This window comes from Rosa chinensis, chromosome 7 (genome assembly GCF_002994745.2).
Source record: "Rosa chinensis cultivar Old Blush chromosome 7, RchiOBHm-V2, whole genome shotgun sequence".
Classification (NCBI taxonomy): Eukaryota; Viridiplantae; Streptophyta; class Magnoliopsida; order Rosales; family Rosaceae; genus Rosa; species Rosa chinensis.
Window position 1 is genome coordinate 10,912,129 of NC_037094.1, and position 13,410 is coordinate 10,925,538.

The following is a 13,410-nucleotide window of genomic DNA, read 5'->3' on the forward strand; positions in this document are numbered from 1 at the left end:
CTTTTTTCAAGGCAAATTTTTTTTTTTTTTCCTTGGATTTTTCCCACCCCACACTTGTCTTTCATCGTCACCCCTACATACTATGTCATGCTCTACTAAGTCCTTAAGACAAGAGTAGAGATATCCTGTACTAAGCTCATGGTAGGGTAGTGAGGGTGATGAAACAAAGGTTTTCAACGTAGGCTCAAAGGGGTTCATTCTAAGGAGTCCCACGACGGGCACAATTGGGGACACATGCTTGTTTGGCTATGGTGGTTACCCTAATGCCTTCTATCCTATCCAAGATCAGGGCATATTATGGCATACAAGTTTTGACAGTCACAACAGCCGAGTTCTAGTACTCTCTAGTCCATTAAAATCTATGGCACATGATCATTGGATTTTCAAAGAAAGATGAGGTTTTGCAAATACAGCCATGAAATTCTGAATTTATCAATAAGCACTCGAAAAGAAAGTATTTTAGCTCAACAACTCACTTAGGGTCAAATGAATTAGACTTAATCCTAGCATGCTTAATGAACCAAGTTACAATCCTATCTCAAATCTTCATACAAGCATCACAATGTCGATTAACCACAGAATTCAATTAAGTCCTATTTCGATTGTGAAAACCTTCAGCCATGAATTCAAAGACATGTTCATCCTAGACGTTAAGAGCATCCTAAGACTCAAAAACAAAAACAAAAACAACGAAATTTTTTTTTAAAATTTTTGACATTTTTCGAATTTTTTATATTTTTCAATATATATGACTCAAGATAAAAGTGTAAATCCCTTCCCCCACACTTAAATATTGCATTGTCCTCAATGTAATCAAGAATAAGCATGCAATGAAACACTTAAGCATATAGGGATGAAATTTACGAAAATAACTACTAAAACAAATAAGCAAAAACGAAAAATAAAAGATAAGGATAAAGAAAGCAAATCTGATTTGCATGGGTTGCCTCCCAAGTAGCGCTTGTATTTTACGTCTTGTCAGCCTAGACGTGGTTTCCTCTTGTCCTCAGTTGGTGGAACCTTCAAAGCCTCCCTTTGGGTTTGGAATTGTATTGCTTGGAAACTTACCACTCTCATGAAACTTGGTCATGAAGTCCACCACTTGTCCCATTTGCTTCTTGAGCTCTGCAATGTCCTTGGTATGGTTCTGTTGTCCTTGAAGCAAAGTCCTACGGAAATGCAGACATGGCTTAGTATAGTGTATAAATTTTTTTTTTTTAAATTATATATATATATATATATATTTTAAATTTTTTTTGTAAATAGCTGAATTTAAAAAGACTGAATAAAAGCAGTTTTTATTTTATTTTATTTTTTTAATTTTTATTTATTTATTTATAGGACTCAAAAATAAAAGACAAATATATAAATCCCTTCCCCCACACTTAAATATTGCATTATCTTCAATGTAATCAATTAAAAGCATGCAATGAAATAAGTAAGCATAGATAGAAGACATTTACGAAAACAAATCCTAAAATAAAAACTAAAGAGAAAAATTGAAAAATAAAAAGAAATAGGGAAAGAGAAAGCAAATCTGAATATATTCTGAATTGGGTTGCCTCCCAAGTAGCGCTTGTATTTTACGTCTTGCAGCCAGACGGTACCTACATTAAATAAAGTTAGTAACTATAATTAACAAAGAAATACAAAATAAAAACAAGTATAACTATTAATTACAAACTACAAGTATAATTAACAAGTATATTGTACATAAGACACAAGTTAAGTACACAAGTGAGTATAAAACGTGAAAAGTATTTTTACAAGTTTAAAGTGTGAAACAACAAAATAATTTACACGTATAGAGTATTCACAAGTATTTCTTTTATTATAAACATTATTGATATCAAATCAAATTCCAAGCGGTAAATCAAGTGGACGTGCGGCCCAAGTATAGTCGCCTAGACACAAACTCCCTTTCAAATCGTTTGGGCAACCTTACTGAAATGGCCAGGTGGGGGAGGACGAACACGAGAGGAAAAATCCATTTTGGCATGAGCTACTCCCACATAGTGGTTTAGGCCCATTTGCAAGCACTTCTGGATTCAAAAACCCGTCATGAACGTTGTCCCCTTCCTAGACACCATTCCACATAGGCTATACTTACTAAGATGAAAAAGTTCATAAGTGTGAAGACAGTTCAACAAGTGTTAATAAAGGCCGCCCTCAACCTTAAGGGACCTGAGCTAGGTACCAATAAGGGGTTTAGGCCAATATTAACAAAAGAGACTTCACCTATTCCTCTCAATTTACAACCTACAATTAAAATTCGTGTTCAATAATATAAATAAAATTTAAACTAAGTTTTAAACAATTTATATACAACAAATATATACAATAAATGAAACAATTTAGCAAGTGATTTTTCAATCCCCGGCAACGGCGCCAAAAATTGATGTCGCGTTTGGGAAGCGCGCAATTTAACCCTGAAATATCGTTAGTAGTATAAGCAAATAGGGATCGTTCTATCCGGGGATTGAGGGTACACTTGTAATTGTGAAACAAATAAAGAAAAGTATTATTTACAAAAATAAAATAAATAATATAAATATATACAATTGTATAAACAAATAAAGAATTAAAATAATAAAGTATTATTTACAAAAATAAAATAAAGAATAGAAATATATACAAGTAACAAAATAAAAAGGGAGGGGGGTTTAAGAATTATAGAATTGAAAATTAAGATAAATAAAATAAAGAAAATGTAAAAACATATATACAAGGGTGGATCGCAAGGAACAAAGATCAAAACCACATCCATATGCAAGAAATCCAATTACAATTCCTATAGTTGATTTTAAATGTCATGAGAGAGGAGTTGATCATGTGAAACATTCGAAAGCAAATGATTTCCCATATTTTACTTTTCAATGCTAATTAACCTAAGCGAAAGCACCTAGATTAATCCTATCAAACATGCAATCAAGCCCTAGAAAGCTAGTCAATCATGACATGTTCAACGCATTAGACATAGAGAAAGGCTATCAACTCAAGTGTACAACTTAGTATGGAAAAGTCCACCTAATTGCAATCCTCTTTAATTAAATTCGGTCTTTGCACAAAACATTTACTACTTTGATTCAAGTTTACACAAAACGAAAAGTCGATTTCATGTTCTTAAACCTAGCACCAATTATATCAAAACTCTAAGTGTTTGCAACCACATAAGATTAAAATACAAAAGTTTTCTATCATACAAATTTAATTAAACAAACCCACATAAGCAACATAAAAATCAACATATAGAAATCACAACTTTATCTCAAAACATACAAACGGGCTTTAAACTTTGCCCTTAACATTATTTGTTAACTAGAATTCATAGTTCTACAAATCTAAACAAAGAAAACCAAAAGAAATTAAAAGGAAAAAGATAGAATTACACCATGAAGGGAGTGGATGAAGAAGAGCTTGAGACGTTGATCTTGAATCTTTAAAGCAAGACTTCACTATCACGGCACAAGGTGGATGATGGCGGCTAGGAGGCTTCATGGCTTCTTCTTCTCTTCTTCTCTTTGCTTAAAAATGTAGAACTAAGAACTAGAGAATGGAAAGAAAAATGGAAAGGAAATGGAGAGACAAAGAAGATGGAATGGGTGAAGGAATTGGTGTAGGAAATGGTGACTAAGGAAATGGTGAGACAAAGAAGATGAGATGGATGAAGGAATTGGTGATTGAGAGTGAGAGGAGAAGGTGTTTAAATAGGGAAGAAAAAGAAGAGTGAAATGATGAGATGAAGAAAAATAATGAAAGTGGAGTATGAGAGTGGTTTGTAAAATATGTAAAAGATGAGGTAATGATGAAAGCAAAGCATGAAGGTGAAGAAATGTGGAAGTGATGATGATCTTTTAGGGTAGAAAATTGTATCCAAGGAAAAAGAAATGCTTTCTTCATATGGGTGGGAAACATGAATATGTGGTGTTGAGTTGTTTTCAGGTCAGTTTCTTCCCCTTTATTCCTTCAATTATTTCTCCATCAAAACTTCAGAATGAGCCTTCGACTTCTTCATAAAAAATGTTCCACTATGAGTGTATATCATCCTCACAAATTTTCAGAGCTTTATTCCATGTGGTTGGGCCGGAAATGCTGCTGGACCTCTTACAGGTCCAGTTTTCTGGTTTTGCTTCTGTAGAAAATTGGGCTGATTGTTTGAAGGCCTTCCACTCATATTTTTCTCTGGCACTCTTCATAAGAAATGATCCTTTGGGTGTCTAGAATGGATCTGGAGAGTTTCAGCTCATTTCGAGTTCATTTGGTCAGGTGGCCGCTCCTTCTTCCTTGCTTGGCTCTGATTCTCCTAGCCGGAGTAAGAAAATATTCAAGGTTGACTTTTTAGTGCATTTTCATTCTTCTCCATCATTTCTAGGTAATTATGGACGTAACACTCATTTCTTCTTCATCTACTCCAATGTACCTAAAAATAGAAATTAAGTTAAAAATCGATTCGTTAAGGAATAACTAAGCAAAATGTGAGAAATTAACATTTAAAATATCACATTAAAATGCGCCTATCAACAGTCTTCCCATCGGATTAGAACGTCAATGTTCAACATGAACGACAAGAATTGTCGTGGTCTGTCCCCACTATGTCTCATCTTGATCCCCTAAAAGTGACGAGATCACATATACCTGCTGCAAACATGCCTGCAAGGATTTATGTCCCCACAAGAGGACATGGTGCCACCTAGAGAAGATGGGTACGGCAACACCACCATGGATGGTGGTATGGTGACCCCACAAAGGTGGCATAATGGCATCATAGGCCATGGGTTCCGCTAGAGAGAGTAGGAGACCCATAGATTCGATGGATTCTAGCCCTAAGAAGAGAGCGAGTTTGGCACAACTTGATCCATTGATCATTGATACTCAAAATCCGTCTCATGAGAATATTTTGGATTGTGGTTATGTCCAAGAGACATCGTTGGGGGACGCCTCAATATTAGAATCAATTCCTGAGAATATAGAGATATCTACGAACTACACTAGTGTACATGAGGACGTGGAATTGTTGAGACCAATGATATCGAACCTTACTCCGTTGAAGAATGCCAATGTGGAGAAAATTGGCCTAAATGGAAAGATGCGATCCATGTTGAATTGGATTCACTAACGAAGAGGAAGGATTTTGGGCCTGAGATGCCAACACCTCCTAATAGGTCTTCGTTAGATAGCGCGATGAGAAAAAGATATGGTAATCTCGCCTTATGGGGTAAGGTCTCTCACAACGCCTTGGAATCGACTACGAGAAGGCATATTCTCTCGTAATGGATGTCATTGCACTCCACTACCTTGTCAGTTTGGTAGTTTCCAAATAACTGAACATGCCGCTTACGAATGTGGTCACTACGTATCTCTATGGAGATCTAGATACGGAATATAATGAAGATTCTTGTGGACTTCATTTACCCAAGTCAAGTGGCTCTAGACCACGGAGCGTATTTGCAACGAGGTTGAAATGCTCACTAAAATGACTACTTGATTGGGAAGGGATATGATGAACTATGCCCACGCGTTTCCATGACAAGTTTCGGATTTGCAATTGTCGCGGTTTATGTTGATAAACATAATTGGAACCCTTGAGAGTTAAGGGAAACCGCTGAATACCTGAAATCCGAGTTTGAGAGGAAGGACCTTGGGAGAACACGGTTTTGTCTAGATTCAGAACTTGTATACCGTGTCAATAGATGCTTAGACATTTTTGATAAAGTCAAAGATGCACCATGGTCGTCCGTAGTCTTGGCCCTAAAAGAGATCTGTTTCATCCCAGGGATGATGACGAAGACGTGTTAATAGCAGAAGTGCTTACTTATGTGCAATATGTGCATTATTGTACTTAGCACAATACAAGACTGGACACCTCAATTATTATGAACTTGTTGGCTAAATATAGCCCTGCGCCAACGCAATACCATTAGATTGGTATGAAGACAATCTTTCGATATTTGAGAGGTACGATTGATATGAGCTTGTTCTATCCCTACAGAGAGAAAAGAAATGACGGAAGTGTGGGATCGGACCCCACAAGGCAAAATGTCACCTTCTGTGCTCCTCCTCCCCTCCATCAAAATGACAACAAGCACTTCTAAATATTGAAGTGAACCAAATCCGATCAGAGGATAATGTAGCGGACTTATTTAATAAGTCGTTACCAAAATCCACCTTCGAGAAACATGTGAAGAGCATCGGATTGAGAAAGTTATCCGAACTCCCATGATTGTAGCAATCAGGGGGATATATTGACATCAGGGGGAGGCATGATATCTACATGTTCGATCTGGAAGAGTGAATGACGTGTTGTGCTCTTTTTGTCCTTCAACCAGGGTTATTTTCGTCCCACAGAGTTTTTGTTACCTGGCAAGGTTTTTAACGAGGCAATAATCAAAGCGTCATCACCAAGTTTGAGCAGCACAAAGGGGAGTGTTGAAGGATGTCGACATAATGTGTGCCTCTACAAACTAGGGTTTAGAGTTGTAATGAAAGTGTTCTAGTTATTCAATTGTATGCGGATTCTATTACCTTTTGGGTACCTTGTAACTCCCTATTTAAAGGGCTCCTATTATCAATAATAAACACGATTACAATTCTCCTACAACAAAAAACAAATTCGCTTTAGTTTTGTGATTCCCTCGCATATGGAAGAGAGATTGGAAAAAGAAAGAGGGAGAGAGTAGAAATGATCACCAATACCAATTGCGGACCAAAATGAATGTGATTCCCTCGCATATGGAAGAGAGATTGGAAAAAGAAAGAGGGAGAGAGTAGAAATGCTCACCAATATACCAATCGCCGACCAAATTGGACCAAAATGAATGGTGTAATTCAGGGCAATTGCCATTTATTGGTGCAATATTATCCACCATATCAAATACAAGAAGTCTACAATAACTTCATCTTTTTGGGCCAAAAGTAAGCAGATCCGTATGTTATACATGAGTTTCATGACTAGATCAATAAGAACAAGGCTTCTATTTGGACTAAAACATATACAAAGTCCTATAAAATCAGTTTGAAAGAGTCGCTCATGCAAGAATGATATAGACCGGGCAGCTAAAAGCCACAAGGCCCGAAGTCTTTTCATGATTACTCATCCATCATTGCATTGAATTTAAGGATCACCAATGAATATTAGGTGCACTGTAGCATGAATCTATATGAAACTCCTACTAGAAACAAATCAGCCATGCACCAAAAGCGAAATGTAGACAAAATACAAGGTTTGGCATCATATACAAAGATATGTACACTCACAAATACACATAGTAAAAGACAGTGACCGAATAATGCCGGCCAAATTTCCAACTTTGCTAGGTACGTCTCTCAGTATCAACGACATATAACCCAATGATCATCTGACATTGATCGGAGCTCGCCTCTTGTGCTTGTTCTGTTGATCAGAGAACGATTCAATTCACCGGCTTAGCTATGGCTATGAGATTCAGCAGCAAAGAAAGCAGAAGACCTACACCACTAACCATACAGCAGCAAAATAAGAAACCTGCTGCAGAGATCCGCCGTAAACAGCAACCGGAACAAGTGGCGGACCTCACAGACTTCATGAACGATATGTTCTTTGGCACCGTCAGCTCTGAGACCAAATCTTATAACTTGACCGGAGACCTAGACGACTACAAGGAAGACAGTCCTAATACCAGCACCCCCACTACTCCTACTAGTTCTACCAGCACTCCTACTAGTGCTACTACTACGACAACTAGTAATAGCAAAATGACTCAAGAATGGCTAGAAGAGGCTAGGCGCATTGTTGCGTCTTCCCCTTCCCGCAGTAACTCACCTTCTCGGTTAGCTACAGGCTCACCGAGGTTCGCAGCATCCCCGGGCCAGGCTGCTAGGTTATCCCTCTCTTCGGCACTTGATCGCAGAGACCCGCTCTCTAGGTCTGCTAGAAGGTATGTAACAAATATCTACTACACGCAGCACGTTATGTTGCTAGACTGTCAATCTGATGTATACCACGTAAAGTTCTCACTCTAACCGAAACAAACAACAGGCATAGAAACCCAGAGAGCTTGAGCGGAGAGATACTATCGAAGACCACAGCGAAGCACAGCCGGAACAAGTCGGAAGTAGCACAAGATACACCAACTTCGCCTGCTTCGCCACAAGATGCTTCCCCTGCTGCAGCGGTACACAAATGGTTTTCCAATATCCTCAAGCCCTCTAATCAGGCTCAAGTACCCAGCCAGCCACAGCCAAATTCCGATCCTATCCCTCAAGTTGTTCCTCCGCGCCAACCAGGGCCGCGTAGGTCGCGGTTCCAAAACGATCCTTCCTCACCTCGCCCGCATGGGATCCCTGTCCCTTCCCGCCGGACCTTCCAAAGCCCGTCAGCAACACCTGACAATAATAAGCTGCTCTCTCCACCCAAAAACCTTGTTCCTTCGGCCCACCGGAGGTCCATATCGTCGTCTACTTGCTCTATCGAGAAGGCAGCGGTAAAGTCTGATCCAGTGGGTTGGCCTAAGGATGCAGCTCAAGCACAAGATCAAGGAGGAGGCATTGATGATCTCAATGGGTTTCTCAAAGAGCAAAGGACTAAAATTCAGAAAGTTTTGGATGGTCAAGTTAATTCCAAGGCTAGAATCGTACTTTCCGATCCCTCAAATAGTAAGTATTTGCAAGTTCAACCGACTAGGATGTTGAGTATATATTTGATTTATAATCACGAAAACTTGATGATATGACGTGACAGTTGATGTTTTAATTCACGGTTGATTATAATAATTGACGTAATAAGTGAATAATGTGATCCGTTTAAAATGTCTCTTTTTGTGACTATAGAAAATGATATTTTGTTGTGCTATAGTTTTCAAATTAATATCACGAATCTTATTGACAGTACCAATAATGTGTCGCCGCATAATACTGGAAATGCAGGTACAAGTACAATGGTGGCAGCAATATGTTATGCATGGCTATTGGAGAACAGAGCGAGGAAGGAAAATAAGAATAGTAAAGCAGGGAATGTTAACGATGATGAGGTGCAGTATGTTGTGGTTCCTGTGATGAATGTGAAGAGAGGGAGGATGTGGAAGCAAAGAGAGGCTGCTTGGCTATTTTACCATGTTGGCCTTGATGTCAGTTCTTTGCTCTTTTCTGATGAAGTAAGTACCACTTTTCTATGTGCTTGTTTACTTTGGCATTAGGCCTAATATTGGTGTATATAAGTCGGTTGATTTGTTAGCGCAATTTGGTCGCAGGTGGATTTAGAGAGTCTAATGATGACTGGGAAGTTGAACATCCTTGTAACAGGGCAAGATGTCCTGAGAAATAACGGCGAGGTTGGATCTCAGTGCACCATTCTTACGGATAATTACTGTGAAGATGCCTATGATCTACTTGATACCCCTTTGCTCAAGAAACTCCTGGTAATGTACTTTACCCTAGTTCCCTGAAAAATAAGCATTTCTTTTCTTTTCTATTAGGATTTTCAGTGACTTCTTGACCTTGTGTTGCAGCTTGCAGGTATATTATTAGACACTCAAAATTTGAAAGCATCAGTTCAACTGCCTATGACAAGAGACGCAGAGGCAGTTCAGTTGCTATTAGTTGGCTTGCCATCCAATTACCGGAATGCACTCTTCGATCAATGTACCAATTTCTTAATTTCCTTCTCTAGATCATCATTCAAATTGTGTTGCTTGTATTAGTCAACTCTAGTGATTTTAATTAGAATTCAACTTTTTGGTGTTCTCTATGATCAGTGACACAATATCAGGGAGACAGTTCCTTTCTTGAGGCTTTGAGGCAAAATTATGGGAAGTCTCCTAATGAAAGTGAGCTAACTCATATACACCCCAGCTTTATTTACATTAGGGTCATTAGTTCACTAGAATCCTTGACAACCTTTGATTAACACTTTCTTCCTATGATTAATACAGGCAGCAGTGATGGTACAGAACATGTGAAGCAGAAGGTTTCAGAGAGGAAATCAGCCTCAAATTCTCGTCATGAAACGAATTTCATCCAAAACTCAGACAAGAATGCTAATGATGCTGCAAGAAATGCGAAAAGGGGTTCATCAAAATCTGGTCAGACTACATTCTATAATCTATCAGAGTCATACCATATAATTATTTCCATATTTTCATTTTCACTGGTCCTCAAGTAGCCTGGTGGAATTGAGTAATCACTCCACCACCAGGTCTTGAAACAGATAGTGCTTCCCTTATGAGCTATTCTAAAATACCTTCTTCTTTTTTGGAAGAGAGAGAGAGAGAGAGAGAGAGAGAGAGACTTTTTTATACTGTCAATTTTCATTTAATCTTTAAGGACTGACATTCATCCCTTGTAGCTAAACCACCAGTCAAAGCGACTTCAGCTCCACCACAAGCGGCAGCTAGTCCCAACCGCGGAAAGAATCAGTTCTTCCTTGCAAAATGGTTTGGTTTTGGAAACAAATGACACATTACTATATTTTGGTATCTTTTAATTGTAAACTTTCATCTAGCTAGAAGAACCAGCATTGATTACATTAGGAGAAAAAAAGAAAATTCTTGGATATCTGCTGATTCCATCAAGGGAGTATTTAGCTCCTGCCAAAAGCTAAATCCTAAATTGCTTTTAGTTTCTTGGAAGAGGAAGATATGAAACACTTCATAGAGAGAATGTAAAACTGTCCTTGTGGCAATGTGGCTAGCCTATTTTATTATTGTTTTTTGTCAAATACAATAAGGGTTGGAGTTGCTATTGGACTTGATATAGTATTAGTAACATCAGCTCATGCTGTGTTACAACTGTGGTTTTTTTTATCTCATTGTTGTTCTTGTCACATGCACCTTGAATTTTTTGTTTTCTTCAAATTTAAAAATGCTTTGCCTGTCCCTCTGTAGAAGAACAACTATTAACTGTATCTGTTTTAAAATTCTCCAGGCCAGTAAATGTTGAAAGTAGTTACTGCATTCTTGACTCATGACAGTGCCATATCAGATTTGAATATATGCTCCTTCATATGCTATGAGAACAGCAATGAAATGATGCGTGTTCTTTGGTAAAAGGCAAAGTTTTCATTATGAACTAAAAATAGAAGGAAAAGTTTTTACTGAGTTGGCAGTCAAAATTTCAAGACCAGAATACTTGAAGATGTCCAACCATTTTCTACAGGTGGAAAGTAGATCCAAGTCTTTTAACCTCAATTTTTCTCCTCTTCAATCCAAAGATGCCCTTCTTCGTGTTTTCCCATTGTTTTCAAATGGGAAGGTGGGTATTGGTTAGTTAAGGTCAAAAGCAATAAGAAAAGCAAGGGAAAAAAGAGCAAAAGAAAGATAAATATCTGTTGCAAGTTGCCAATTAGTGATTCAATCAATCATCATCAACAAACAGCTCCTCCAATAATAAAAAATAAAAAATAAAAAATAAAAACAGCTCCTCTCTGTCACTTGCATATGTATGACCATTTTATACCAGATACAGACATTCAATAACCTTTGAGCATACTTTCTACATTTCTTTTATATAAAAACTTTGGAGCCATACATGGTTTGGTACACAGAGTTAGAAAGAAAACTACCTACTGCTCAATTATCAAGATCAGATCAAGAAAGAGAGAGAGAGAGAGTTTGTATATATAAAAATAAACAGATGTAGATGGAGAAAATTATTGAGCATCTATGTGATGTTACAATCTGTCTTTGTCCAATATGCCCATTTTCTCATTCCCAGCTGTAACTAACTCCCCAACCTTTCTTGGGTCCCACTTCCTTCTCAATCCAACATGCATCTTCACCATTCCACGATGTCCCATCTCCCATTTCTTGATGACCCTTTTCATTGGCCTGCCTCATTCTTCAGATCACAATGATGATGATAGTAGTCTAACAAAGGGTTTGATCGGCGGTGTTTCTATAACTCAAAAAACACTTTTAACTATTTCCGTCGGAGGGCTACCAAAAGCGTTTTTGAGTATGTGAAACGCTCTTGGAGCACTTCTAAAAGCATTACCAAACGGGCCCATAATATTCCTCACTCAACCTTCCAAGCATAAAGAAACAAGCAAAACTCAGAAGAGCCACTTGCATTAAGCCCTTCTAGTGAACCACAACTTGTCTGGGAAGACAGTGTTGATGACAGGGAAGATGAAGGCGGCGAAGAAGAAGATGACCTAGACAGTGGTGATAGAGATGTGGAAGGCAAAATTGGCTTGAAAATAAACAATGCATGCCTTAAACCAGGACTAAACAACCAGTCATGGACATCCCAATACACCTCTATTCTTAACTTGTTAATATGAATAGACTCATTACCTCTGAACTTCCACTGAAGGTGTTTGACATGAACCACCAAATGCCCATCTACTCTAATCTCCAACTCTGGCTCAACGCCATTTACTGAATTCCCAACATTGCCCGTGTTTGCAGCTCTATTCTTGCACTCAATAGAGATTTCGTGAAGCCTGCCCTTCTCATAAAACTTGGCCTTTGTGGTAAACTTCTTCTTGCCAAAGATGTGTTCTTTTTTAGAAACCAAAATGGGATCAATCAAAGCAGGCCTAAACCCTGTCTTCTTATATGCATCTTTCTTAAGATCACCGAGCAGTAACACAACCTCTTCCTCACAGACAACCGCAACATAATACTCAGACTTTGGCTCAGTTCCACCATTAAATTTTGCAGCCTTGAGATCCCAGAAAATGTCGACAGATTTCCCATTGACAGCAAACCGCTTCGAGCCTTGTTTTCTCCAGAAGTACCATGGCTTGAGCTCAACTTTGCAGGAATGGTGGTTCTCTCCATCTGGGCCCTCCACAGAGACTGAGAGGCCATGAAGGAGAAGGTTTTTGCACCATGTGATTGTGATCAGACGGCTCTGATCAGCAATCTTGGCTCTGTAGACTGACATGTAGACACTGTGGCCTGACCTGGTCACGGCTGAGGCATCATCACTGAGCTTCTCAGCTGAAGAAAAGCAAGCAGGGATGCCAATGTGGTCTTGCATAGTGAGAAGTTGTGAGGAGGGAGGGAAACAAATTGGAGAGAGTTGGATTGTGAAATCTGTGAGTAGAGGGAATTTTAATAACATGGGGAGAGTGAGAGATATCTTAGTCACAAGATGGGTGAGTCGCAGACGCTGCCAGAGGGGTTCTTTGGCAGCATTAATGGGATTTAAAAATTGAATTCCAAACTGGCAGATAGACTGGCACTGAGTGAGAGTGAGGGAAGAACCACACTTTTATATTCTGTTATCTGCTGGATTTGGATTGGATTCTTTTTAAATTGGGCTTCTTTATGTGTTTTTATAAAGTTTTCTCCTTTTGATTTACCAGACAGCTTTAGTGAATCCTAGGTGGGTTTTGCTTCTGCTGCACTTTAAAATCACTTGGTTCTGTACATGTGGTTAATAACAGAAAGGCAAATTTATACACACACCAGATTTGAGGTTCAGATTTCT

The 13,410-nt window shown here is 38.5% G+C and overlaps 1 protein-coding gene across 1 annotated transcript; it reads right to left on the reverse strand.

Annotated features, from left to right (window-relative positions):
* Positions 1-11,985: 11,985 nt before the first annotated feature.
* Positions 11,986-12,957, reverse strand: LOC112177399. The gene has a single exon (XM_024315693.1). It carries the CDS (start codon positions 12,955-12,957, stop codon positions 11,986-11,988), a length of 972 nt encoding a protein of 323 aa, XP_024171461.1.
* Positions 12,958-13,410: the final 453 nt, after the last annotated feature.

Bases quoted from the DNA above. Each gene is read 5' to 3' on its own strand.
- LOC112177399 (XM_024315693.1), bottom strand. From the start codon at position 12,957: ATGCAAGACCACATTGGCATCCCTGCTTGCTTTTCTTCAGCTGAGAAG.